General features: G+C 43.1%; 4 protein-coding genes across 6 annotated transcripts; 2 read left to right on the top strand and 2 right to left on the bottom strand.

Moving 5' to 3' along the window:
* On the top strand, positions 1054-10675 carry LOC8080047 (probable DNA helicase MCM9). 3 transcript variants are annotated; one of them, XM_021448787.1, is made up of 21 exons: positions 1055-1237; positions 1328-1430; positions 1529-1628; positions 1741-1879; positions 2767-2830; positions 3060-3234; positions 3557-3656; positions 4209-4300; positions 5368-5433; positions 6174-6266; positions 6920-7036; positions 7143-7215; positions 7755-7821; positions 7914-7995; positions 8630-8748; positions 8887-8954; positions 9169-9278; positions 9354-9401; positions 9500-9652; positions 10005-10154; positions 10485-10675. In XM_021448787.1, exons 1-20 carry the CDS (start codon positions 1101-1103, stop codon positions 10061-10063), a joined length of 1965 nt encoding a protein of 654 aa, XP_021304462.1. In that variant the 5' UTR covers positions 1055-1100; the 3' UTR covers positions 10064-10154; positions 10485-10675. The 3 variants fall into 3 exon arrangements, with proteins under 3 accessions (XP_002438061.1, XP_021304462.1, XP_021304463.1); XM_021448788.1 differs by lacking the exon at positions 10005-10154 and having other exon boundaries at positions 9500-9528; XM_002438016.2 differs by lacking the exons at positions 10005-10154; positions 10485-10675 and having other exon boundaries at positions 1054-1237; positions 9500-9760.
* Positions 11151-13524, top strand: LOC110431309 (transcriptional activator MN1-like). Its single transcript, XM_021450295.1, has 2 exons — positions 11151-11955; positions 12137-13524. Exon 2 carries the CDS (start codon positions 12415-12417, stop codon positions 13378-13380), a length of 966 nt encoding a protein of 321 aa, XP_021305970.1. The 5' UTR covers positions 11151-11955; positions 12137-12414; the 3' UTR covers positions 13381-13524.
* LOC8080046 (putative F-box/LRR-repeat protein At5g02700) lies at positions 16648-19333 on the bottom strand. Its single transcript, XM_002436677.2, has 5 exons — positions 18907-19333; positions 18610-18721; positions 17658-18518; positions 17421-17570; positions 16648-17169 (listed from the first exon to the last, which is right to left on the bottom strand). Exons 2-5 carry the CDS (start codon positions 18712-18714, stop codon positions 16873-16875), a joined length of 1413 nt encoding a protein of 470 aa, XP_002436722.1. The 5' UTR covers positions 18715-18721; positions 18907-19333; the 3' UTR covers positions 16648-16872.
* On the bottom strand, positions 19914-21164 carry LOC8080045 (blue copper protein). Its single transcript, XM_002436676.2, has 2 exons — positions 20742-21164; positions 19914-20620 (listed from the first exon to the last, which is right to left on the bottom strand). Exons 1-2 carry the CDS (start codon positions 20908-20910, stop codon positions 20154-20156), a joined length of 636 nt encoding a protein of 211 aa, XP_002436721.1. The 5' UTR covers positions 20911-21164; the 3' UTR covers positions 19914-20153.

Raw genomic sequence — 24305 nt, 5'->3', positions numbered from 1 at the left:
TCTTAGTTAGCAATAAATCCGGAATAGAGTTATCAATATTATCCAATTGGAGAGATTGTCAGATGATTTTTTTTTTCACCAAAATTTCTATTTCTTTAAATTAAAAAGGATATATTTTTGATAACAACATAAAAAGTCTCTTTTAAGTTGCTCTGAGAGAACTAGTTGAGAACTTAAGGCACATCTATGAATTAGTGGGGTACTCTTTCCTTTCAAAAATATTCATAGAGGTGCGAGGCCTTGTTTAGTTCACAAAATTTTTTAAGATTTTCCGTTACATCGAATCTTTGGTTGCATGTATGGAGTATTAAATATAGATAAAAATAAATCTAATTGCATAGTTTACCTATAATTTATGAGATGAATCTTTTGAGCCTAGTTACTCTGTGATTGAACAATGTTTGTCAAATAAAAATAAAAGTGCTACAATAGCCAAAAACCAAAATTTTTGAAACCATGCATATTACGTCCCTGACATGTTATGAGCGGTTTTGAAGGCAGTTTTGTCTTTTTTATTTTTATTTATTTTGACTGAATATTTGTAAAATTATAGTAAATCACATAAAATTCATAAAATAGTAAATCTGATTTTGTTGGACTCCAAATAAGTAGATCTACATAGTGAACATATAATATAGTACATTTTAGTACAAAATTTTTATTGTAGCTTTAGATCTGTATTTTTCTATAATTAATTAGAATAATTCATAGCTATAGTTTGTATGGTACACTTGTGGTGAATTTCTTATGTTGGACTAATTATTATATGTTTAAACTATGGTAAAAATTTCATACTCATTAGATCATGTATAACTTAGTTATTGATTTATTATAATTTAACAAGCATAAACCTTAAAAGAGACCAAAAACCAAACGAGACCAAAGTCGGGCCACGAAAACGATCACCGATGCGCTGCGCTCATATGGGCATGGGCCTGCCAAATTTGGTTTCGGCACTGTATGAATAGCCCACGAAACAAATCAGTAGTGTTTTCCCCAAGCCCACTACACTACAGAGCCGCTCCATACTGTACACCAACTCTGACCATCATCGCCTCCTCCCTCCGCCGTTTCCCGCCCAAATCCCCACCGCCGCCCAAATGTTCTCGTCGGAGGAGGACGAGCCCTTCGCGGCGCAGACGCTTGCGGACTTCCTCTTCGAATCCTACGCCGACGACATTCACCGCATCCTCCTCGACGACGATCCCTCCAAGCTCCATTTCCCGCTTGTTATTGAGTGCGTCCTCCCGATCAGTTCCTCCCGTTCCCGTTCCCGTTACTGTTCCCGTTCCCCTTCACCAAACCCTAACCCCATCTCCTCTCGCAGATTCGCTGAGCTTATGGAGTTCGACCCCAAGTTCGCCGGCAAGCTCTACTTAGATCCCTGTACGTACCTGCCCTTCCTCAGAGACGCCGCACAATGGGCCCAGGTCAGCTAACCATCTGAGCATACAACCACCTCCTGCATCTCCAATTCTCCATGTCAATTCCCCACTCTTTTTTCTGAAACCTTAATATTGCCTTGCAGGACAAGGTGTTGAAGAAACTGGGGAATTTGAAAACCACAGAGACGAAGAAGTCCGTGCATGTGCGTATTGATGTCACTGGATCGCCGCTAGAATTCCCTGGTGCGCACGTGTGCAACTCTTGTGCCCGTTCGAATGCCTGTGTGGTGATTTGGTGGGCCACTTCATCATATCCGAAGTTTGGTGGTGATGAAGGTGTTTTGCACTTTTGCAGAGGTCTCCCCAAGTATTGGAAAGGTGAGGGTGAAGCATATGAGGAAATTGATTGCTCTGAAGGGAACTGTGATCAGATCAGGTGGTGTGAAGATGATTGAGTATGAGAGGTGCTACATGTGCAGGAAGTGCAAACACAGGTCTGTGATTCATATTTCAGGACTTCTTCAATATGTAGACAAATATGGGCTGGTTGCTGGTGAAGCATCACAATAAATTTTGTATCAGCGCGGTTCTGTTATTTCAGATGGATATCTACCCATTAAGCTGGTTAGGTAGAAGCGTCCTTTAAAAATGTGAGAGAATTTTTCTAAAACTAAAGAGGAGTTTCATATTTCTAGCTGGGCTGGCAAGATTATATAATTTCTGTTACATTTTTGTAACACTAAACACCCGTTTGGTAGTGATCCAGATTCTCCCTAAAAATGAATGATTCTCTGTTCAAACAGAATCACTTGCTCAATTCCTTGATACTGATCCAGATACTCCGCTGAAATGAACTAGAATCAGTTGGAAACAACCTTTTGGGTGATTCTACCTCCCAGTGTTAAAACGAGAAACATTTCAAGATGATTCAGGGTGAAATGTTACTAGTTTTAAAATGAGAAACATTTCAAGGTGATGTAGGGTGAAATGTTACAGTTTTAAAATGAAAAACGTTTCAAGGTGATTCAAGTGATTCCGCTCAGAACTAGAAATGTTTCACCCATCCAAACGGGAAGCCTATTTGGGTTACTTGAGTCTGTAAGCTAAAAGATCCATTAGCAGGAGTCTCTGTCATTCTTACCCTTGGTTATATTATATTTTTTTTCAACAAATTGGTGGGGATATTCAGAGTTGAAAACTGTTTGTTGATTGCCTTGAAAGTTTATATAAACTTCCAGATGATTATATTGTGACTTGACAAGTTGACATATAGCAAGAAATGTTGTGACCTCATCATTTCTTCTAAGAAGAATTGTTGGACATTGTAACATACCTTCATACACTGGATAGGCAATACCTAGATTTTCTTTACCTTGAACAGCTTTGAGGTCTATCCTGAGCTGGAGGCTAGGAATCGTATAAATCTTCCTCCATTGTGCCCAAAGGTATTTGATTTCCTTAGTAGATTCTTGTACTGCTGTTTTTTTCCTTGTTCTACTTCTTTTACTGCTGTTTTTTTCTTGTTCTACATATATCTGTCTACATGTAGTGAACATTTGCATTGTTCTCCGTGATAGGAGTACTATTTTTCTTGCCTGTTACATTTTATAATTGGTTGTACTTTTGCTTGAACTGCTATGGAAGCTACTACTTATAATTTTGCTCTGCATCTAGGCTTCAAGAGGCTGTACAAGTGCTTCTTTTCAGTTCGTAGAAGGTAGCACCATTTGCCATGATTACCAAGAAATCAAAATTCAAGAGAATGTACAGCTTCTTGGTATTGGGTCTATACCCCGCTCCATGCCTGTAATTTTGATGGATGACCTTGTTGATAGCATTAAAGCTGGAGGTAAGCAGCCTCTTTGTGATTTATCCATAGGATCATGTGGAATGACTATTGGTATTATTTTGTCCTCCATGACCTCAGTCCTTATCCTGCATTATTTTTCCCCCATTTTTCAAATTTCTCAGTTGTTTTCAGAGCTCAAAAAATTCAGGAGCTTTGATATAGTTTGGAACAGCTTGAACAGTTCACTTTATAGCATTTCAATGTTGGTTTCTTGATATTTTGAAGATGAAAACGTCAAAATAGGAATATGTTGTATGCACTACATGAGTTGTGTATAATGGTCATCCATTATTATGCTTAGCCATGTTTGTTGTTTCTACAGATGATGTCATTATTACGGGTATATTATCTGCCAAATGGTCTCCTGATATTAAGGATGTGCGGTCCAACCTTGATCCTATGCTGCTTGCTAATTATGTGAGGTAATTTGATTATTTATAATTAGGTTGTTCAGCAAGTTTTGATTCTATTAACTTTGAATCTCTTGATCATTAGATTAGAGTTTTAGTCATACTTTGAGCTATGCGATTAGTCAATTTCAATTCTTTATTCTTTGAAGTATTTCATAGCGTGGTATGCTTGATAAGAATCTGGAGGGTCCTGTTCATGCATCCAGATCAATCCTGTGATAACAAATCAGTAATAAGATTTATCATGTTAATTCTAGTTGAAAAATTGTTCATGCTTTCTTATGCCTGGCTTGTATGCAGCCAACAAAATAGGGGCCTTTGTCTACAGTCTGTGACCTGACTCATTGACTAGTTTTGTTTAGTCACTGCATTGTAGTTTCCTTGTCACCATCTACTAAAGTACTCAGATCAGATGTCATCAGAGGTAGTCATATGTTTGGACTGTAGAAGTTTGCAGCTATTTTTATTTGTCCAATGGATGGTTTCTTGTTTCTGGTTCAAGTTTGAACAATGTCAGTTCCTTTCATTTGTTGTTCTTATGTTTACGAATGACTGTGCATTTAGGAGAACAAATGAGCTGAAGTCTGATATAGACATTCCTGCGGAAACTGGAGACAAGTTTGGGTGTTTCTGGGAAGACCATGCTCCCCTAGAAGGTGCTTAAGTTCTGGTTCTTATTCTGTGCCTGGGTGTTTCTTAGACTGATCTAAACCTAACTTTCTACCCTTTAAGCACAAATAATGCATTTCACTTGCCAATTAGTATAAATAAGTTTCTGGGAAGACCATCTTCCTGCAGTGCACTGGGCAGCATCCCGGCAAGGATTGGGTGGCTGCACAACATGAATTAGCTCCGGCTGCTATGTTTTGTGTTTGATGGAGCACTGTCACAAGATGTGCTGGTGAGAGGCATGGCATCACATTGTCCTGTACTACAATATACTGTCTACGTCAGTGTGAAATAGGTGAGTTTGTGTGGACCTTAGACGATCCACTTAGACTCATGTCGGCACGTGATCAGCTGCACTCCTGCAATGCAATGTGACATTGCAGCCCAGTGCTGAGGAAGTGAGGATGATGCTGACGACACAGGATATCATCGTAGGGGAAAAAATAATACACTTATGTGCTGCAGTGGTCAGACAGATGTGCTGAATGCTGATATTGCAACCTTCCCTGGTGGCTGGTGCATTTGGTGTGATCTGGAGTTCAGACAAAGCATAGGATGTTCTAGTCCAACTCCACTGAAAAACAGTTATGGACCACAATCCGCACAGCCTTTATTTGCCTTCTCGGAGGTGGTTCCTTAGATCCTTAGTTAATAAATACTGTACTGACCAGTGACCACTAAGGTGGGATGGGCAATGGAGGATGAAGAGGAAGGGGCTATAACTATAAGAGAGGGATGGACCATGACTTCGGTTGGGTGATCATAAACCTTGAGTGAGGAAATGACTATTTTCTTTGCTTAACTGTGGAAGTGGGCCTCCCCATATTTTATAGTGGGTTCACTCCCAACAAAAATGTCTAAATTAAATCTTATGCCTTAGCTTTTGTCCTAAGTCAACTTCAATTCTTATCTCTGATCAAGCTGTTTGAAAATAGCTTATCTCCCATCCAAGCGAAAGAACCAAATTGAATGCTACTGCAGCTATTACATTAATGTTTACATTACCCAATACTGTACTAATGTAAACTGCTTATTCAATGTCTCTTATACACAGGAAGAAATTTAATCTTGAAAGGCATCTGTCCTCAAATTTATGGGCTATTCACGGTGAAGCTTGCAGGTATGTAACTAAACTGTATTGTTGTCCTACTATTAACTAGTCAAGTAGTTGTACAACTGTGCAGCTAACCTTGATATACACTCTTAGGAATTAAATTGCACACAAATTTAAAGCAGTGTGACTAATATAAGTCATTCACCTAGCTAACCTTTTCTTTTCACTTCCTATAGGAGCAAGAGAGTATTTTCTTTACTTTACTTATTTCACTTGTATGTGGTTCTCTATGACCTATTGAAGTAATTTATCATCAAGCTGTGCCTGGCAGACTATAATTAAACAACATTAACTGCACTACACAATGGCTATCAAACAGAAAACTGAAAAGCTTATACCAAAAACCTGACATAATTCAATTTTCAGTTGCTCATTCATCCTGTCTTGTTCTTTATGTGTGCCATGCGTCCACCCTCATGTGATTCATAAATCCCAAGTCCCAAGGCTTAAAATAACACAGCTGATTCCATGGTGTTGCTCGATTTTCAATATCCATAATCACCTGGTTAAATTTGTATCAAATGGCTGGGAACCCCCAACAGAATTATATTCTATATTAAATGCTTGGTAGCATCTGATAATGACTCCATGCTCCAAAATACTTCGTTAATTTATATTATAAACCTAAATTATAGCGAGTTCTTGTTTTGATTCTAGATTTTTTTTTCCTGTAAAAATGCAGGCTTTTTGAAGTTGTCATATGCCAAATAAACATATTATAACATCACAATGTTTAATGATTCCAGTTGCTCTTACATTAATTGGTGGAGTGCAGCATGTTGATGCTTCTGGAACAAAGGTTCGTGGAGAATCCCATATGCTTCTTGTTGGTGATCCAGGTACTGTATTCATGACATGCAGCACGAGTAGCAATTTCTCCATGGGGGCTGCAAGGCTGGATTTCTTTTGAGAGTAGGTAGGAGTTGTGCCTGTAATGCAATAAAAAAACAGAATAGAGGTTGTAACTATGCGCCGAGAGACTATTGCATGGACATGGACATGGGTGTCGGAATCCAACTTGGACTCCAGTCACTTCAGCCATAGATTTTGGAGTTGACTGGAATCACTTGGAACTCGACCAGGGTGTCAATAAACTGACTCAGAAACAATTTTTAAGACTTGGTGTCCTGGTAACAATGTTAAGGAGTCATCAGAAGAATTTTTTTTAACTGCCAGTTAAAATAACTAAGCGCTGTCATGCTGAGTTCTGTGTTGGATGGATTTGATCAGAGAGGGTAGTAGTAAGAAGTTTATGGACATGATCCTCGACCTTGTCAGTGCAGCTGGGGAGCTGTGGTTGGCTACTGCGCCAGCGAGACTGGGGTAGCGAAGCACAATGAGATAATAGATCGGTCCATTGCTTAAATATGATGGGTATGCCAGTAATAGTAGGCAAAAAGCTTGACCCTACTATTTATGTAAAACGAAGGAAAACATTATTTAGAAAAGGAAAGACAAAATTGCAACTATATTTTGTTCCATTGAATTTCAGGTACTGGTAAATCCCAGTTTTTGAAGTTTGCTGCTAAATTGAGCAACCGCTCTGTGATCACAACTGGTCTTGGAAGCACCAGTGCTGGTTTAACTGTCACAGCTGTCAAGGATGGAGGTACTACGTCTGACATATCATTATGCTGTTTTTTGTTTCATCTGCATCTAACAACGATTTTGTTTTCTTTTTTGTGGTGATGGCGGTGGTGGGGGTGTATTGTCAGGGGAGTGGATGCTTGAGGCTGGTGCTCTTGTTTTGGCTGATGGTGGTTTATGCTGCATAGATGAATTTGACAGGTTATCAATCGCCAGTTTTCTATTTACTATTGTTTACTAGTGCAATTAGGCCCTGTTTGGGTAGTGTCCCCAACACGACAGACAAGTCACGGCAAAGGGAAAAGTGCGGCAGCCTAACCTGTGGCAAGATACGGAAACTAAACAACCACCTCAACTTCTCTGACGAATTTTGGTGAGATGTAGAAGTGATCGAAATACGTCCTTATAGTGCTGTATCATTGTTGAAATTCAAGACGTTCCAATTCCTAAACTATATTAAAACTCATCTGGGCATACAAAATAGTACTAACACCATCCTCTGCACTCTGCAGTTCTGACGTCCGATAAGAGTGGTACATAGATGTATACACATGCCTAGTATAAGATGTCCAAACAGATATAATATGCATGCATAATTTTTACCTGATGCACAGCTCGTCTTATTGTGGTGTTGATACTTCTTATAAGTCATGGTGCCAAATTTAATGCAAATATGATTATTATATGACCTACTTATCATGGAGATCTATGACACCTAAATCTGACATTCTTCACAATAGCATGCGAGAGCATGACAGAACAACAATACATGAAGCCATGGAGCAACAGACAATAAGTGTTGCGAAGGTACTACTGCTTTTAAAAATTGCCAGTTTCTGTACTGCTGACAGTTACTAGTGTGGACTTTAACTCAGCATTATTACTTATTTGTCTTGCAGGCTGGATTAGTTACAACACTCAGTACAAGGACTACTGTCTTCGGTGCCACGAATCCGAAAGGGCAATATGACCCTGATGAAAGTAGTGCTTTTACACATCAAGCAATTATATAGCTTAGTTAGTTCAGTAAAATGTTGTCAGAAGTCAGCACTATGTTACAGGCATATTTACTTCTGGGTTCCACTCTCACCCATAACGCGATGGTGTTATTGAGCTATTGGCTAGTTAATTTCTTAAGATTCACTCGGAGGACTTCCATAACATGTACTTTGGGGCAAACCATTTTCAATTTGCTTAACAATATTAATTTAGCAAGGCATAAAAAAAAACAAATGCATGCTTCTAAGATTTTATGGTTGTCCCTTGCTAAAGTTCTTAGATTTTTTTTTCTTTGGATACAATTTTTTTATTTTTGAAAAATCCTACGGTTTTGTAAAATACTTCTATTTTGAGAAAGTAAAAGGTTTGCAGAATCATTATAAAAAACCTTAACATTGCTAAAACCATTTTTTTGGAGTTTCTGCGCTCAGGATCTCCTCATCGCCTCCCCCCCCCCCTCCTCCTCTCTCTCTCTCTCTCTATTTGTCACATGGTTTTGCACTTCTGCACGTCTTTGGTATCTGAAAGTACAGTTTCTTGGTACCCTTTTTTCTTCAGAACATCCAAAAATGGCCTTTTCCCACTCTGAATATATCTTTGTTTTTTCTCCTTTCAGGTTTGTCTGTGAATACAACACTTTCAGCACCACTGTTGAGTAGATTTGATATAGTTCTTGTTCTTCTGGATACACAAAATACTGCTTGGGATGAAATAGTTTCATCTCATATATTGGAGGTATGTTTTGTTTCTATTTAAGTTGGACTCACTACAGACTGCATCTTGAATAGACTTAATCCATATGCATGAAAATAATCTATAAATTGTCAGTCATCGAACAGAAAATCTATTAAGAAATGTTTTTTCAATGTGCAGAATTTAGATGAAAAGAAAGATAAGACAAATGCTTCTGATGTAGAGTGGACACTCCCCAAGTTGAGAAGGTGGAGGCCTTTGATGTGTTGCAATACAAATAAATTTATTTTAACATCCTCACCTAATTTATCAGCTTCTGAAACTGCTGTTTTATCAGATCGCTAATGAGCAGCAGAATGTTTAAAGTGCATTTAGCTATATCTGCTGTTCTGTCCTGAAAATTTTCGGTCTTTCATTGCGAATACTAATAATACTATAATACTTGAGTATTTCAAATTTAAGGTACATCAATTATGTAAGGAGACAGTTTAAACCAGTGCTGACAAAGGAGGCAGAAAGAGTTATCTCGAGCTATTATCAGCTACAGAGAAAATCAGGAACACATAATGCAGGTTAGCCTTAGACAAGCACATATTCTTTAGCCTTGGCATTTTGCAGCCTCTAAAAAATAAGCTTCTAAATTGCAGCAAGGACAACGGTGCGCATGCTTGAAAGTTTGATAAGGCTAGCACAAGGTCTGTTCTGATCTCCTATGGTTCTTTTCTTCCTTTCACAATTGCTATTCTTGATCCTTTCATTCCTTTGTTCTTACCGTTTATTTTTTCTGCTGCAGCACATGCAAGACTAATGTTCAGAAATGAGGTTAGACAACTTGATGCCATTGCTGCCATATTGTGCATGGAATCCTCCATGACAACATCTCCAATAGTGGACATTGTTGGAAATGCTCTGCACTCAAATTTTACAGATGACCCTGATGAAGAATGTATCCTAACATGTGATTTTGTAGCCTGCTTATTCAAGAATATCAAGGACTTGAGTCATTTCTTCAGTAAAAACTAAAAACTGAATTCGCTTTGATGTTTTTCCTTTTGTTTTGCTGTGTCAATGAAAGTACTTGTCTATTTCTTTGGCATGCCTGCAGTAGCAATGATAACAGGATGTACATTAGATGTCTTCTCTCAGGAAATGTTAATTTTATGTGGTAAAACACATTTCTTGTTGCTAACTGCCTCGGTACCATTTGAAATGCATCATCAGGAAATGCATTGTACAGCTGGATTCTGTAAACCAGCAAGCAGCTTTCCTGTGTGTTTGTTTTTCTTGACATGCCATAGATAAAATACAGGAGAAGCAGATTCTCAAGAAACTTGGACTAACTCAAGGTTCCCCATAATTCAATACAAACATCAGTTGCTGCATCCTTTAGATTGGTTAACCTATGGACTTACGTGCTATTCTGCACAATGAATCAGTGATACGTGAAGGTGAACTTGATACTTATGTGGCTGTTTGGCTATCCTTACAAAATTGCTGGCATAATTAGATCGACAATCAGCATTCCTCAAATGAACTACTAAATCAAGCATTGCGGATGCATAGTTGCATAAGAACGATGACAGTTACTAAACGACATGTTAATTTCTGTTCTCGAAGCTTGTGGTTCATCTAAAAACCCTAGTTAGAAAACTGCTTCTGAGAGTGTAGAAGGCAAAATACTAAATCATGATACTTGCCTAGTTGATGCTTCATCATTTACTGTGATTGAGATTTATTTACTTGCTATTGAGTTAATGTCTAATCAACTTCATGTGCAGGCTCTTGGTGGAACGAGATGTGCCTTGGCAGTTCGTGGTGTATATACTTCTTTTGGGCACGTGGTTTATCCAAATTTTGCGATAGCTGTATCTGATTGGCTTTGTAACGTGTAACGATTTTTTTTAACACTCGGGCTTATATCTTATGACATCTATCTATTGAAATTGAAAGAAGTTAACTCATTGAATTAGTGTGTCCTCTGTCACTCGTTAGTAGTTTTGATGATGTGAAGAGGGGACTGGGGAGGATCTGGAGTTTCAATGCTGTGGAGCGAATCTTCTCTGAACCAAAAGCGGGCCAGTGGATCGGGCCACGTCGCCGGTTAACCTATTAGCCGTAGGATCTGGTGAACTTGCAATATCGACGGTACGATCAAGATCTTAGGCCTTGTTTAGTTTCAAAAAGTAGCTAAATTTTTTCAAGATTTCTCGTCAGATTGAATCTTGCGGCATATGCATAAAACACTAAATATAGATAAAAATAAAAGCTAATTATACAGTTTTGTCTATAAATCGCGAGATGAATCTTTTGAGCTTAGTTAGTTTATAATTAAATAATATTTGTCAAATAAAAACAAAAATACTACAGTGTCCCAAAACAAAATTTTTTGGAACTAAAAAAGACCTTAGCGGATCTATCACCCGTTAAGGTAGGAACCCAAACAATCACGAAGACTCACGAACCCGCTCTGTCGAGCCGCCGAGGGCTCGTCCCATTTGCCACCCACAGCCACAGGACGTCCTCCTCCAGCCGGTCCTCCCAAGCGGCCAAGTCTCAATCCCCGACGCGAGCTCCCTCCGCTGCAAGTGCAGGCCGGTGGCCGCGGCGGCAAGCATACGCCAACTAGCGGCGCCGGCGCGGCCACCGGCCTCTTCACCTCATACGCCTCGCTACCTGCGTCTCGCTCCACCACGGCCCTCGTCCGGGGGGGCTGCGGCCTGACCCCTTCCACAGCACAAGGTGGGAGGCCATCGTCAAAGCAGCAGAGACGCGCGCGAGTGGAAGATCGACTCGCACCGAGATTGTTGAGCTAGCGGGGGCAAGAGCAGGAGCACGCGTGATGATGCAGGCAACCAGAAGCAGTGCTTGTGGTTCGCAGCTTCCCCGTACCCTGTGTGCAATCCCATGCAAGCAGATCGCACAGTTCAGCGCTCCAGCAGCCGGAGCAGCCATTGACATGGATGAAGCTCAACCACTGTTTGACGAAATGCCTCCAAGGCTCCAAGGCAAGCTTCTCACTGAACACATGTCATGCTCCTCCCGTCCTTTAGATGCGCTCTCGCCTTGACTCACAGGAAGCAACAGTGGCACAGCCGCACAGGCTCAGTTCCCTCCACTACGTACTTTCCCTGTGCTGCAAAACTATCAGCTGATGAAGGAGGTGATGGTGGAGAAGCATGAACTCGCAAACTCGCTGCAGTGTCGAAGGTTACCATGGGACCCGTGACTGGCTTAACCAACGATGCTCCTGTAAGCACATAATTAGTATTACCTTGAGAAAAATATTTTACCCATGAACTAGTGCAATTTTTATTTATACTTTGTTCATTCATGTGTGCATAAGTCTTTTAGCAGTTGTCCCTCATTTTTTTTGGAAGGCAAGTCGTCCCTCATTGTTGATTAACTGAAATCTAACCACATGTGTTTACAGAAAATACATGGATCAAGGATATGAAGACAGTATCTCACATTCCGATCAGTTGTTTTCGAGTGGCTAATGGGCTTGTTGGGCTTGAATAGTGGGCCTGCGTGTGTACCTGGGCTTTGCCTCATATATAGCTCGGAACAGTCTCCCGCCGGCGAACCGTCCCAACGAAAACAGAATTCAGAATTCAGAAGCCTTCTTCTTCATCCTCTCTGTTCTTGATCTGCAATTCCCTTCCCAGTTCCCACGAAGCAAATCGTCACCGGAACCTGACGCTTAGTGCGATGGCTGACGAGCAGCCGCCCGGGAGTTGGCGCCTGTTCAAGAAGGCAGTCGCGGCCGTCCAAAGCGAGGAGAAACAGCGGCGGGCGTCACGGTCTCGGAGCGGCGTGCCGTACCCGCGGCTCCTCTCCACGGCGCTCCGGCAGGCGGCCGGGATTCGCGCCGTCAGACGCCAGGCGGTGCTCAATGTACGCCGAAGTCATGGGTTGGGCGTCGCCAATCCTCCTCCGTGCGCAGACGAGGAAACCGGCAAGAACGCCGTCAAGAACCGCGAGTCGGAGCCGCACGGGATGCTCCCCGCCGGCGACGCCATGAAGAAGCACGGAAACGCCGTCCAAGAAGTCGCTCCTCGCGAGGCGGGTGATTACCTCGAGACGCACACGGGAGCGGCGGCGGCGGGCCACTGCAACGTTCTTGCTCCTGCGGCCGCTTCTTGCGTGGGCGAATCGGCGGGCCACGGCTCCGGTTTCATTGCTGGCGCCGGTCTTCCCGAGGCGGGCCAAGCCATTCCTGGCGACCAAGATTCTCCGGGCGTCGACCCATCCGAACAAGCGGGCCAAGATTCTCCGGGCGTCGACCCATCCGAACAAGCGAAGAACAGAGCCTTTGCTGAAGAGCTGTTCAAGAGCTGGGCGGAAGAATTTGGTCTCCGACTACCGTCGACCTCCCCACCGACCTCCTCACCTCCACCGCCGCCGCCGCCCCTCGAGCTCAGGGAGCCTACACCACCTCCGCCTTCCTTCCCGCCTCCTCCTCTGGTTAAGATTTTGACCGTTCGGAATTCTGATGACGCTCAAGCTGCGTTTGAAGCATGGAGGCAGAGGGGAAGGGATGGTGTACTAGTTGATGTTCCTGAAGATGTTCCTCTTCTGGACCTCCAAATCATCTGGGATATGCTGTGTGAGGCGAGTCTGAATATCTTCCTCAATCCAATAAACATAGCCCAGAGGCTTTCGATCGGTAAATAGTTTATTGGAAAACCAGGGTGCTATGAATCTTGTTAGTCACTGTGACAAAAGTTTACTGTACTAATGGTGCTAAATGGCCGTATTGTTCAAATGGGTTTTAATGTGACTTTTCAACTTTAGTATATTTTCGAAGCTTGATAGATAATGTGCTTTGGTTGTGATGTTTGATCACTGCTCGGCTACTAATTAATTGTTCGAAAATGCTTAATCAAAACTGTTTCGCAACTCTGAAAACATAATTCAGTTTTCAGTGTGTTTTGCATGTTTTGAAAAATTCCTTATCTGTCAAACCAGTAATCTTTTGTGAACAACTTTTTGCTAAGGGTGATCATCGAGTTTCTATACGAGATCACTTGGCATTATAGGATTTTTGTCAAAATCATAAAAAACAGCCTCCAACAAGTTGGCAAAACTACTTGGCAATTTGTGAGTTTGGCAAAATTCCCCCTTCACTTGGCAAATATGTCAAGTCCTCCATCGTTTGGCATCACGTGTATCCCAATTTGCCAACTTGTTGGAGGTTTAATTTTGTGATTTTGACAAAAATCCTAGGATGCCAAGGCCTTGTTTAGTTCCAAAAAATTTTGCAAAAATTTTCAGATTCTCCGTCACATCGAATATTTAGACACATGCATGAAGTATTAAATATAGACAAAAATAAAAACTAATTGCACAGTTTGGTCGAAATTGACGAGACGAATTTTTTGAGCCTAGTTAGTCCATGATTGGACAATATTTGTCAAATATAAACGAAAAAGCTACAGTGTCGATTTTGCAAAATATTTTGTAACTAAACAAGGCCCAAGTTCTTTTGCCAAGCCCAAATAGTAAACTGTTGGAGAAAACCTTTTTTTTACTTGCATTTGGTTTTGAGACTTGGCAAAATTATAGATTTGCCAAGTGAGTTTTAGCAAATTGTTGGAGTTGCTCTTAGGCTATCTCCAACAGGAGAGCCATTTGGGAACCCAAACCCAAAATGGGTCTCCAACACAATACCTATAGCCTCCAACAGAGGACCCATACAGAGGACCCACTTTGGGTATCAGGAGAGGCATAACCTAAATTTGGGTATCCTCTCTCCTCAAGACCCATTTGCAGAGAGTGTTGTCTTTTAGGTCTTGTTGTTGGAGAAGACTAAAAATAGGTATGGAACCTTTTACCTGTAGCGCTACCCAAAGGATAAATGGGTCTTGTATTTTGGGTGAGGATTGTTGGAGAGGGCTCTGATCTCTGAAGATGGGGGCTTCAGTCGCTGAACAGTGTCACCAGCGCTGCCACGCAGCTGCTTGCCGTTGGTGGCCGGTTCTTCGAGCGTCGACGACGCGCAGCTGCTTCGGTGGCGAGCGCAAGCAGGATCTGCCAAAGCCGGATAAGTCGCCCTCGCCGTTAAAACTCCTCGGCACCGGAAGTTCTCTCCCTTTCCCCCTTGCTCCGCCGCCAGGCCGCTCCGCTTTGCGGGCGAAATTCACCGCCGTCGAGCCGCCTTCGGACAATAGCTCGCGCTAGCAGCTCCGCCTCGTCTTTTTTTTTTCTTCCTAACCCGGTCACGTCGCCTATAGCCGTCGGAATCGGCCGTGCGCCGGAGTTCCGGTGCGGCTGCTCGCCAGCGCCGCCGCTCGCGTCTTCGCCATGGCCAGCCCGCTGTGGTGACTGGTGAGGCTCTCGACATCTAGTATTTCGCATTAGGTTCGTCGTGGTTCCGTGATGCTTATCGGCACGTTGGTTCCGCCGATGGTGCACAGGACGCGCCGGAACACCGCTGCGACGCCGGTTCATGCCGCCCTTTCCGCCGTCGACGCCGGCCACGTTCTTTGCTCCACCTGTACTCCGACCGTCGAGCCAACCGAGCTTTGGTGAGCATATCCGAGCCACACCGAACCATAGATAGGCCAATTAGGTCCGTCGCGGCCTGCCTACGCCGTGCCGCCGTGCCGCTATGGCCGCGGGTGAGCTCGCACGAAACCATAAATCGCCCAACCGATACCCTATTTGCATGCGCAATGCTTCGGGGAGTCCATAGGGAATGACCTTGTCGCCGGCGACCTCGCCGGCAGCGCGGAAACGTCGGTCAACGGCCGTGCACCCGTGGGCGCACTGTGCACTGGCCCAGGCCCCACCTGTCAGCTTCTGTGGCTGGGTGGGCATGGGTACGAAAGGGTTTTGGTCCTTTTCGATTTTTCAGAAAATGTTAATCTATGTTGTTTCCTGTAAAATGCATAAGTAATTGATTTTTTTTTTGAATCTGGTATCTCTTTTATGATTCATCGGCTAACAAATTGTTAACAACGATCACAAATACATTTTCAAGCAAAGAGCTGGTGATCACCTCTTCACCCTCATTACAAGCGTGACCAACTCATGAGCGGCCCTTTTGCATTCTCTACCAATAAACACACATTCTAAGGAAAGGAAATTTGAAGTCAATAAAAACTTGGTTCCATCTAAAATGCATAAGTAACTGTAGGGAAATGCTAAAAATGTGAACCTTGTTTTGCTAGTTTTGTTGTAATTCTCTGTATGTGTTAAAAATAATCTTTTGCTAGAAACATTACTTGTTCAGTGATGAAAAATGCATAATCTTTTACTAATGGATATATGTTGTTTATTTCAATAAAACACCACGAAAAACGTCCTGTTTGCAGTCGATATGCAATAAGATAATATAAAAATCATACATCGTATAAAAGCCATAGCAGCAGGCTCTCAAATTACTTCAACCTGCAAGCTTCATACCGGTAGGCCACAACACCAGATGGCATACCGGTAGGCCACAACACCAGATGGCATGGGTTTTGCTAGATGGACAAATTTGTTTCATGAGCATCTTTGAGCGAGACAAATCTTGCAACACATGCATAAAACATTAAATAATAAATATAGATAAATAATTAATTATACAACTTGTCTGTGGTTTGTGAGACGTATCTTTTGAGTCTAGTTAATCTATAATTAGACAATAATTATTAAATCCAAACGAAAGTGCTACGGTAGTCAAATCTAATTTTTTTCACCAACTAAATAAAGCATATGTGGTAATTTTGTAACCAAAGAATTTACATTCATTACGGTCATAGCAACGCATTCTCACTGTTATGAGCAAATTGACTTGTGACCATGTGTCATAAATAGCTTAGTTATTTAAATGAATGCTCATGTTGGACATGACGCTTTAGCAGCAGAAGTAAAGTTGGATAGAGTTTTCCTTGATGGCATCAATGGAATATCAAATATCACACATGCACTCATGTAGTATATAAACAAGATCAATCAACGGAACACAGTACATTATTTCTATTCTTTGTTCTTGTTTTCATTACATTCAACACGTTATAAGCGCATTGCTTACAGACTCCGGTAAGAACACGAAGAGTTCATTAACAACTCAGAGAAGAGGAACAAGACGAACGATGCAAGAACAAGAAGAACGATGAGGGGACAATAACTGAGGGGCCATCCACAACATTAGCAGGCTTCCTTTTCAGTCACATCGTCCTACATTATAGAAACCTTTGTATTTTCTGATAACCTCCCATCCAGATGTCTCCTAGCAATGTCTAGTGCCTTGGATCTTGATTGCCATACATGCTCTTCAATACTACCATAGTGATTAGCTCGGTCAATAGTCAAAGCCTCAAGGTTAGGGGCATTTTCTACAATGTGTAACAACAATTCAACTTGACCGGTGCACCCTGCAAATCCAGTGATACTAAGGTTCTTCAGATAGCGATATGTAGAACCTGGAAGCCTCCTGATAAGCTCTGAGCCTTGTGGGAGGGTACGAATAGCAAACTGCAACATTTTAGGAGGAAAAAAAAAGATATGTCAGCAACGGTTGTAATCCAAGGTTCACCAACTTTAAAATATTCTGATAATTTATGTGCAAATAACCAAAGTTGTATACATGTGCAGTTTGACACATTTATTAAACGAAAGCAAACCTTGATAATGACAATGCATTTTTTTTCTTCTAAATGCCGCTGATAAAGTACGAAATACAACAAGTTATATTTGCAAGGAAGTAAAACCATTACAGTACTTACATGTATCTCTAATTTTTCAATGAAAGGAGCAGCACTCAGGAAAGAGGCCAATGATAGAAGGTTAAGGAGATCTTCCGGTAACACCAAAAACTTGAGTTGTAGATACTTTAAAAGTGAAAACTTAGAACCGTTTCCTTGTGGCCATGGCATCTGAAGGATAGAAAACAAAAAAGGAGATATAAAGACAGAAAAATGTTAGGAAACAATTCAATGATAATGGCTGTGGGATATACAAACCTTAAGTGGCAAGGAACAATGCAGAATCATATTCTGTGCCCTTGGAAACAAGAAGGGAAGCACGGTCATAGCGAGGTTAAGAGTTATCTTGCCAATAAGATAGAGCTTCACATCTTTCAGTGCCAAAGCAGTCCCGAGGTAAAAATTAATCCAGCTCCCCTGGAATACAAAAGTCTGCAGATTCATGGCTATGAATTCTATCTTGCTTATCGCACAGTATGCAACGTTCAAGTATAGCAAGCGAGGCAGCGGACGATGCACTCTCAATTCATCATTATCCAGATGGCATCTCCCTATACTCAACCATTCAAGATTAGAGCAATTTGACAACATATCTTCAAGACCTTTACGGGTGATGTTGACCACATCTAGATCAAGCTTCTTCAGGTTGGGGAAACCGCACAATTGGGAAGATGGTTCATCAAAAGACACACAGCTAAGCTGTAGGTGTTGTAGACGGGATATCCTTCCGCCATCAAACAGTTCAATGGGAAATCTGTACCTATCAGGACGGAGCCCCCACCTGGCCGGGAGCAAGTCAAGAGCTAGATTCTTTGCTCGTGACGATAAGGCAAAATTAACCCAACAGTCGAGATGTTCAGCTAGCATGGCGTCAAATTCAAACTTGACCCCAAACTCTTCAACCACCTTGCCATGATATTGTTTCAAGACTCCATTGACATTGTCAATAAACTTCCGAGTATAGTGTTGTGTTCCAGCCACATCTTGGCCGCACATTGCGGCACCATCAAATCTGAGTTTGGGGCAAACTGTCCAGATATGTTTCCACTCATTTGATAAAACACTAGTTCTTACCATTTCCTTTGGTGGCAATTTTGACAGAATCGTGCCTAGCACATCCTGCAACGAAGGAGAACAGACAATTAATTCCATTGGTTGTTCTAGCACAAACTCCTAAATACATCCATAATAAACGTAATTCAGTACATACCACAGGAAGGTCCGAAAACTGGATTGGTGCACCCCTCTGTCTGCAGACAGGCTTCTCATGGCAACGCTTCAGTCTTTTCGTTCTGCGCATAAGATGGTCCTCCATTTTGATTCTGCAAGAAACAGTGCCATGTGAACCGTAAACATATTGCTGAAATCCTAGCATAATAAAACCATTAAAAAAACCCTTTTTGACAGATCGCATATAAACACACATATATAGATAGATGAAGGGCTAAACCCAAAGCAGCTCGCTGGTGGGGGATACAGAAATAAGGAGAAAGAGAGTTTAGCTGACCTTCCGCTGCAAGAGGCGCTACAGCCGCTGCGCTAGGACTACAAGAGGCGGCGCTACAGATTCCTCCGGAGACGCGATGTGCACAAAATAAGATGAATCGATGAAGCCCCGGCTCGCAAAATATATAGCGAGGTAATCTGGAGTAGGACCCTGGGACTCCGATTCATAAGAGAAGGCCGCGGACTCGGACTCGGACTCGTCGGGGAGCGTGGGGCGGACGGTGGTGGGAGGAGGCAGCGGCGGGCAGGGTCGCGCCCGATACTCCGATTGAACCCTATGCTTTCCCTGCCCCTGGATGCTGCACCAGCACCACTGCCGCCGGTAGCTTGGGAGCACGAGGTGGAGGCATTCGGCACGCAGAAGATACAACGAGGTTGGAGAAGGAGAGGATGAAGGGATTTTTTTTTTTTTTAAGGGGAAGATGGAGAGGTTGAAGGTGAAAAGCTCCTCTCGCTAGTCGTGGGCTGTAAGCCTGAAACCTCTATGTTGAGTGGTGGGCATTTTGGGCCAGGTGGCCTGTTAGTCATTTCGACTTGACCGGCCTCCACTGCGCTTTTGGGCCAGATTGAGCTTGTTCGTGATGTGCCATGGCCCATGGGTGATGTTAGGCTGAACTCCTTACGGTACTTAAGTCTTGAGGCAGAAGTAAGAAAAAGTCTACTTTTTCTCCTCAACTTTCACGGAAATTTGTTTTTACTCTCTTAACTTTAAAATCGGACAAACCATCTTTCTTAATTTTTCTAACCGTGTATTTTATCTTTTTGGAGTGATTCCGAAGGCGGTTTTACTATAGTGAATGGTTGTTTTGCTACAGTGACGATGATTTTATCTTTTTTTTTTAAAATTTATTTTACCTGAATCTTTGAAAAATGACTCAGCCTGTTCTTTGGTTTCTTATTGCAGCCTTGAGCACCGACTTATAACGCAAATGAACCAACGTACATAAACATGATAAAATATTATGAGAGAAAAACGTTGTTACCTCGCTAAAAAGCACTGATGAAGAATAGGGCGAAAATCATAAAAGGAATGCGATAACAATAGCAAATGCAAAACTGACAGCATATTACATCCAAGTATCCAACTACATACAGCCACCAGCACAGCAAAAGCACCAATAAAAGTTCCCTGAATCAAAAGAAATCTCTGGTAAGTAATAACTAGCCAAGTCCCTCAACCAATACACGAATCCATGACGTGCCTAAGAACAAACAGCACTGCCTCCACCCTGGTCAGCCCAGCGGGCCCTAGAACGCGCCGAGATGCAGGGCCACGAGCCCAGCAAGGCCCAATCCGGCCCACGCCGCGGCGCTGAGCCCGGTGGCGCCGGAGGTGGAGGTGGACTTCTTGCCCGGCGGCGAGAGGTCCGTGACTGGGCTCTTGGTCTTGGGCGTGACGCCGGAGCTCGAGGGGGTCGACGGCGTGGCGTCGGGGGCGTCTGGGGTGGTGTCCGCGGACGCGGCCGGCGCCGGGGCCTCGGCCGGCGCCGGCGCCGGGGCGGCGGACACCGCCTTGGCCACGTCCACGACGAGCTTCATGCCGCTGCTGCAGTGGCCCGCGACGCCGCAGATGAAGTAGTGCTTGCCGGCGGTCTTGAGCGTCACGGTCGTGCTGCCGGCGCTGTCGCTGCTGAGCGCCTTGCTGGAGGAGCAGGCGGCGTAGTCCGCCGCGCTCACCTCGTCCACCGTGTGCGCCCCGCCGGCGTATTTGAACTCTGGAAAGAAACAAAAGAGTCGCCATGAGAGGAAGAATGCACTTCAGCAGAGTTTTGCTGTCATGGCCGTACATTTGGGACAAAATGCAGCGATGCAGTTCAGAGTATATATGGCGCTAACCGAGAGTGTCGCCGACTTTGAACTTCTTGCCGCTGGCCCAGGTGGCGTAATCGCCGGTGGTCGTCCAGCCGGACGCGTCCCCGACGGTGTACTTGGTCGCCGCCGCTGCCGAGGTGCAGCTCACGAGGAGGAGCGCGGCCAAGGCCAGTGACGCGCCACCGGAAGCCATTGCAGCAGCTACGACCAGGGATCGATGGATCAATCAATGAGGAACGAACAAGGTAGCTAGGACTAGAAGATTGATCAAGGCAGATCCCAAGTGAGATGCAGAGGTGATCCCAAGCCAATGCTTCCCTTTATATCCATGGCATGCACAGTGTATGTGACAGACAGTACGTGTACGTCGCAGCAGCTGGGAGTTGGTGAGGTGGCTTTCGTTGGAGTTGGTTGCGGGTAGGAAGGCTCTGACGATGATGATGATCTTGGATGCACAATTTGCACAGACAGACACGAAATGTCTTAGAAATGACTCTACCCGTTATCATCAGTTTATCTGTCTGTCAGGCACCTTTTATTTGGACAATGAATCATCCATCTCCATGGTCGTTCGCAAAGCTTCCCGCCGGCTTTTTCAGTTGCGACATCTTTCTCACGGCGAACACGCGTCAGACTCAGACGCCATTCTTGCAACGACGGCGAAGAAAGACGATGAGGACATTAATGTAAACTGTGCTGGTGGCTTGGCATTGTCACCGCTCACCAGACAGGTCATCCGTCTGCTGTTGCTGGCCATGGCCATGCATGAAAGGGTTTCATTATTGGTGACTAATTAACAGCATCCAACTCCAAATCTCCAAGGTCGTTTGAGGCCAGATGCTTTATTTACGAAATTAGTAGGAGCGCAGGCCAATCCTTGTACGATGGGATCAAACATTCTTTGTGGACTTATTAGCCCTGCATACACTATTTGGTGCTAGCTAGTCAGGTCTAAAGAAATGGATGCTAAATTATCTTGGCAGATGGGTGCCTGGGCCTGAGACAACAGTGTCGTGTTTGGTGAGTGGCAACTTTACTAGTTCATCATCTGCTTGGGTTAAGTTAATGGCAGGCACCTACTCTGTGGACAATGACCTCTCCAGGAGTTTCGATGAGAGGTTGCAAAGTCTTTGATCCGCATCAATCTCACTAGCTGATCCAGCAGGAACAAGGTGGTGTACTTGAGACCTCGCAGCAGGCTTGTGGAGTAGTAATGTGTAGATGTGACATGAAAGTTTGCAGGTAAGTGATGTGCAATAAGAAGATCATTTGGACCGTGATCTGAAGGCGCAATGAGATGAACATTCAGGTGCTTGTGGGTGGGGTTGTTATCCAGGAGTATTAGAGGACCAAACACTGGACAACAAGTGAACAGAGATTGCTTCCGGTTGGTCAGTCACCTAACATGAACGGGGCGAGTAGGGTTGCTCTTGGTTTGGTATACAGGACGTAGGAGCAGTTGAGTTTGTTGCTGGGCTATTTTCCTTCGTCGATGTAGCATGTGCTACTATGAGTCTAGTCTCATGCCGGAAATTTTGCTAAAAGGAATTCCTTCCACATACTGGGCTAGTGCTCCTCTGGCACGACGCCTGCTTCTCGTGGTTTTTACCGTAGGGTCGTGTATCTTTCATTTAAAAAATATCTCTTTGCAAGGAGTCATAAGGAGCCAGAGTTGTTTTTTTTTTTTACCGTGAAGGTAGAGCTGTGAAAACATATGGCTTCTTCTGGTCTATTCATGAACTTGGCATAAATTATTACAAAACTACCACTGAAGATTTTTTTTGCTAAACGTTTTCTAAAGTAGCTTTAGCTCTACCAAAAATACTGCTCCATAATCTCAAAAAAAAAAAGTTGCTCCATAAGAACGGAGGGAGGAGTCGAAGCCCTGCTAAACTAGCACTTTGGAAGCTAATTGCGCTATGGGCCTATCAATTTTTGATGCCTAGAAGCCCACGTTACTTACACATTTAATGAAGCAAAACTTTCATCAAAATTCTAAATGGGCTTTGCATTCTTTTTTTAAAAAGTCTTCAAAACTTCTATTCAACAGTTTAGCAAATGGGCTTTGCATTTTGGTTAACTTGGCAAATTTCTGGCCAAGTTTGGCATATATGCCAACCGTGTATTGCATTTGGCATTGCATAGCTCCACGCGTTTTCCTTCCCCACGCGTGGTTCCCCTGCCGTGCCCGTTTTCTTCCCGCGGAAAGTTGGAGAGCGCGATCTTTTGGTTCTACACATCGCTGGACATCAACGTCGGCTGTGGGGGAGGCGATGTTCATCAAGCCGGCTGTGGGGGAGGTACATACGCCATGGCCATGGATTCATCCTTCCAGTGCATCGGGTTTCCATGGTGCCTAGGGTTTGTGTGTTGGTGCCAACTGTTGCTTGGACCTTGGAGTCGATGGCGCGAAGAAAATTTTTGTCTGACAAAATAATCGCTAGATCCACACTTTGGGTTTTGCCAACTCAACTTTGCCAAACCATTGGAGGTAACTTTTTTTCTCATGCCCATATTGATTTGAGACTTGGCAAACTCCATGTTTTTCCAAAGACAAAATACAAAACTGTTGGAGATGCTCTAACGTCAAGTCATGAGGGAAGTTAATCGAATATGAGGTGGTTACATGACATATGTGTTGTCACCAATAATGAGCATCTCCAAGATTTTGGCAAAATAACTTGTCATCCATATAATTTTGGCAAAACAAGAAAAAACTACCTCAAACAGTTGGGCAAATCAACTTGATAAAAATAGCAACTTGACAAATCATGACTCTCAGCGCTTAAAAATAGCAACTTAGCATATCAACTTGCCATCATGATTTCTGGCGCGCACGAAGCCTTCATTGCCTTTCCTTCCCCCGCACGCGCGAAGAAAAGAGTGTGCCTCTCATCCGTCCGTGTAAAGAAAAGGTCGTGCCGTCGCCGTTCTTCATTTTTGCTCGACACGAAGCTAGGTCGTCCAGCGTTCAGGTATGTGGTTCCCTCTTTTTCTCATCGTCGATCTTCATACCCAGCTAGGGTAGTCGCCGTCTGCTAGGACAAGGTTGGTGTTGTGGGTAGTCATCGTTCTTCTAGGGTTCATGCTAGGTCTGACGCCAGGGAACCGATCGATGAAGTTACGATGCGGCGACAGCATCATTCGTGCGAAAGGGAGGAGGGGAAGCACACAGAATCAGTAAAAAACCATCTAATGGCCCTTCTTTTTTTCATTTTCGCCAAGTTCAAAATAGCAAACTCTTGGAGAAGAGCTATTTTTTACTCTCTATATTGTTTTAGAAGTTGGCAAGATTTGCCAAGTAAAAAATAGCACTCTTGGAGATGCTAACAACTCTTACATATTTTTTTCAAAAAAAAATGGATATATTTTTTGAAAAACTATTTCTTTATTTTACGTACCTCATGGCTAATGTAGTGCGACAACTAACATGGCACAACAATAGCCAAAACCGCTTTAAAACTTTCTAATTGAGGAGGCAAATCAGACTGACAAAAATTGAGCGAGATTAACGAGATTGTTTTCAATTGGTTATTTGACCGTGTAACTTCCTTATAAGAATGTACAATACATCAATTCAAAAAAAAG

The sequence above is a fragment of the Sorghum bicolor genome, chromosome 10 (assembly GCF_000003195.3).
Source record: "Sorghum bicolor cultivar BTx623 chromosome 10, Sorghum_bicolor_NCBIv3, whole genome shotgun sequence".
Lineage (NCBI taxonomy): Eukaryota > Viridiplantae > Streptophyta > Magnoliopsida > Poales > Poaceae > Sorghum > Sorghum bicolor.
The sequence above is the reverse complement of the archived record's forward strand: the minus strand, read 5'-3'. Positions and strand labels throughout refer to the sequence as shown.

What these genes read in the sequence shown, in the direction of transcription:
- LOC8080047 (XM_002438016.2), top strand. Translation starts at nt 1,101, where the DNA reads ATGTTCTCGTCGGAGGAGGACGAGCCCTTCGCGGCGCAGACGCTTGCG. An exon ending in CTGCTTGCTAATTATGTGAG is followed by an intron (nt 3,657 to 4,208) that starts GTAATTTGATTA and finishes CTGTGCATTTAG; the next exon opens with GAGAACAAATGAGCTGAAGT. An exon ending in ATCAGGAACACATAATGCAG is followed by an intron (nt 9,279 to 9,353) that starts GTTAGCCTTAGA and finishes TCTAAATTGCAG; the next exon opens with CAAGGACAACGGTGCGCATG.
- LOC110431309 (XM_021450295.1), top strand. Translation starts at nt 12,415, where the DNA reads ATGGCTGACGAGCAGCCGCCCGGGAGTTGGCGCCTGTTCAAGAAGGCA.
- LOC8080046 (XM_002436677.2), bottom strand. Translation starts at nt 18,714, where the DNA reads ATGGAGGACCATCTTATGCGCAGAACGAAAAGACTGAAGCGTTGCCAT. An exon ending in AGTTTTCGGACCTTCCTGTG is followed by an intron (nt 18,519 to 18,609) that starts GTATGTACTGAA and finishes CCTTCGTTGCAG; the next exon opens with GATGTGCTAGGCACGATTCT. An exon ending in TTGAAAAATTAGAGATACAT is followed by an intron (nt 17,170 to 17,420) that starts GTAAGTACTGTA and finishes AAAATGTTGCAG; the next exon opens with TTTGCTATTCGTACCCTCCC.
- LOC8080045 (XM_002436676.2), bottom strand. Translation starts at nt 20,910, where the DNA reads ATGGCTTCCGGTGGCGCGTCACTGGCCTTGGCCGCGCTCCTCCTCGTG. An exon ending in CAAAGTCGGCGACACTCTCG is followed by an intron (nt 20,621 to 20,741) that starts GTTAGCGCCATA and finishes GTTTCTTTCCAG; the next exon opens with AGTTCAAATACGCCGGCGGG.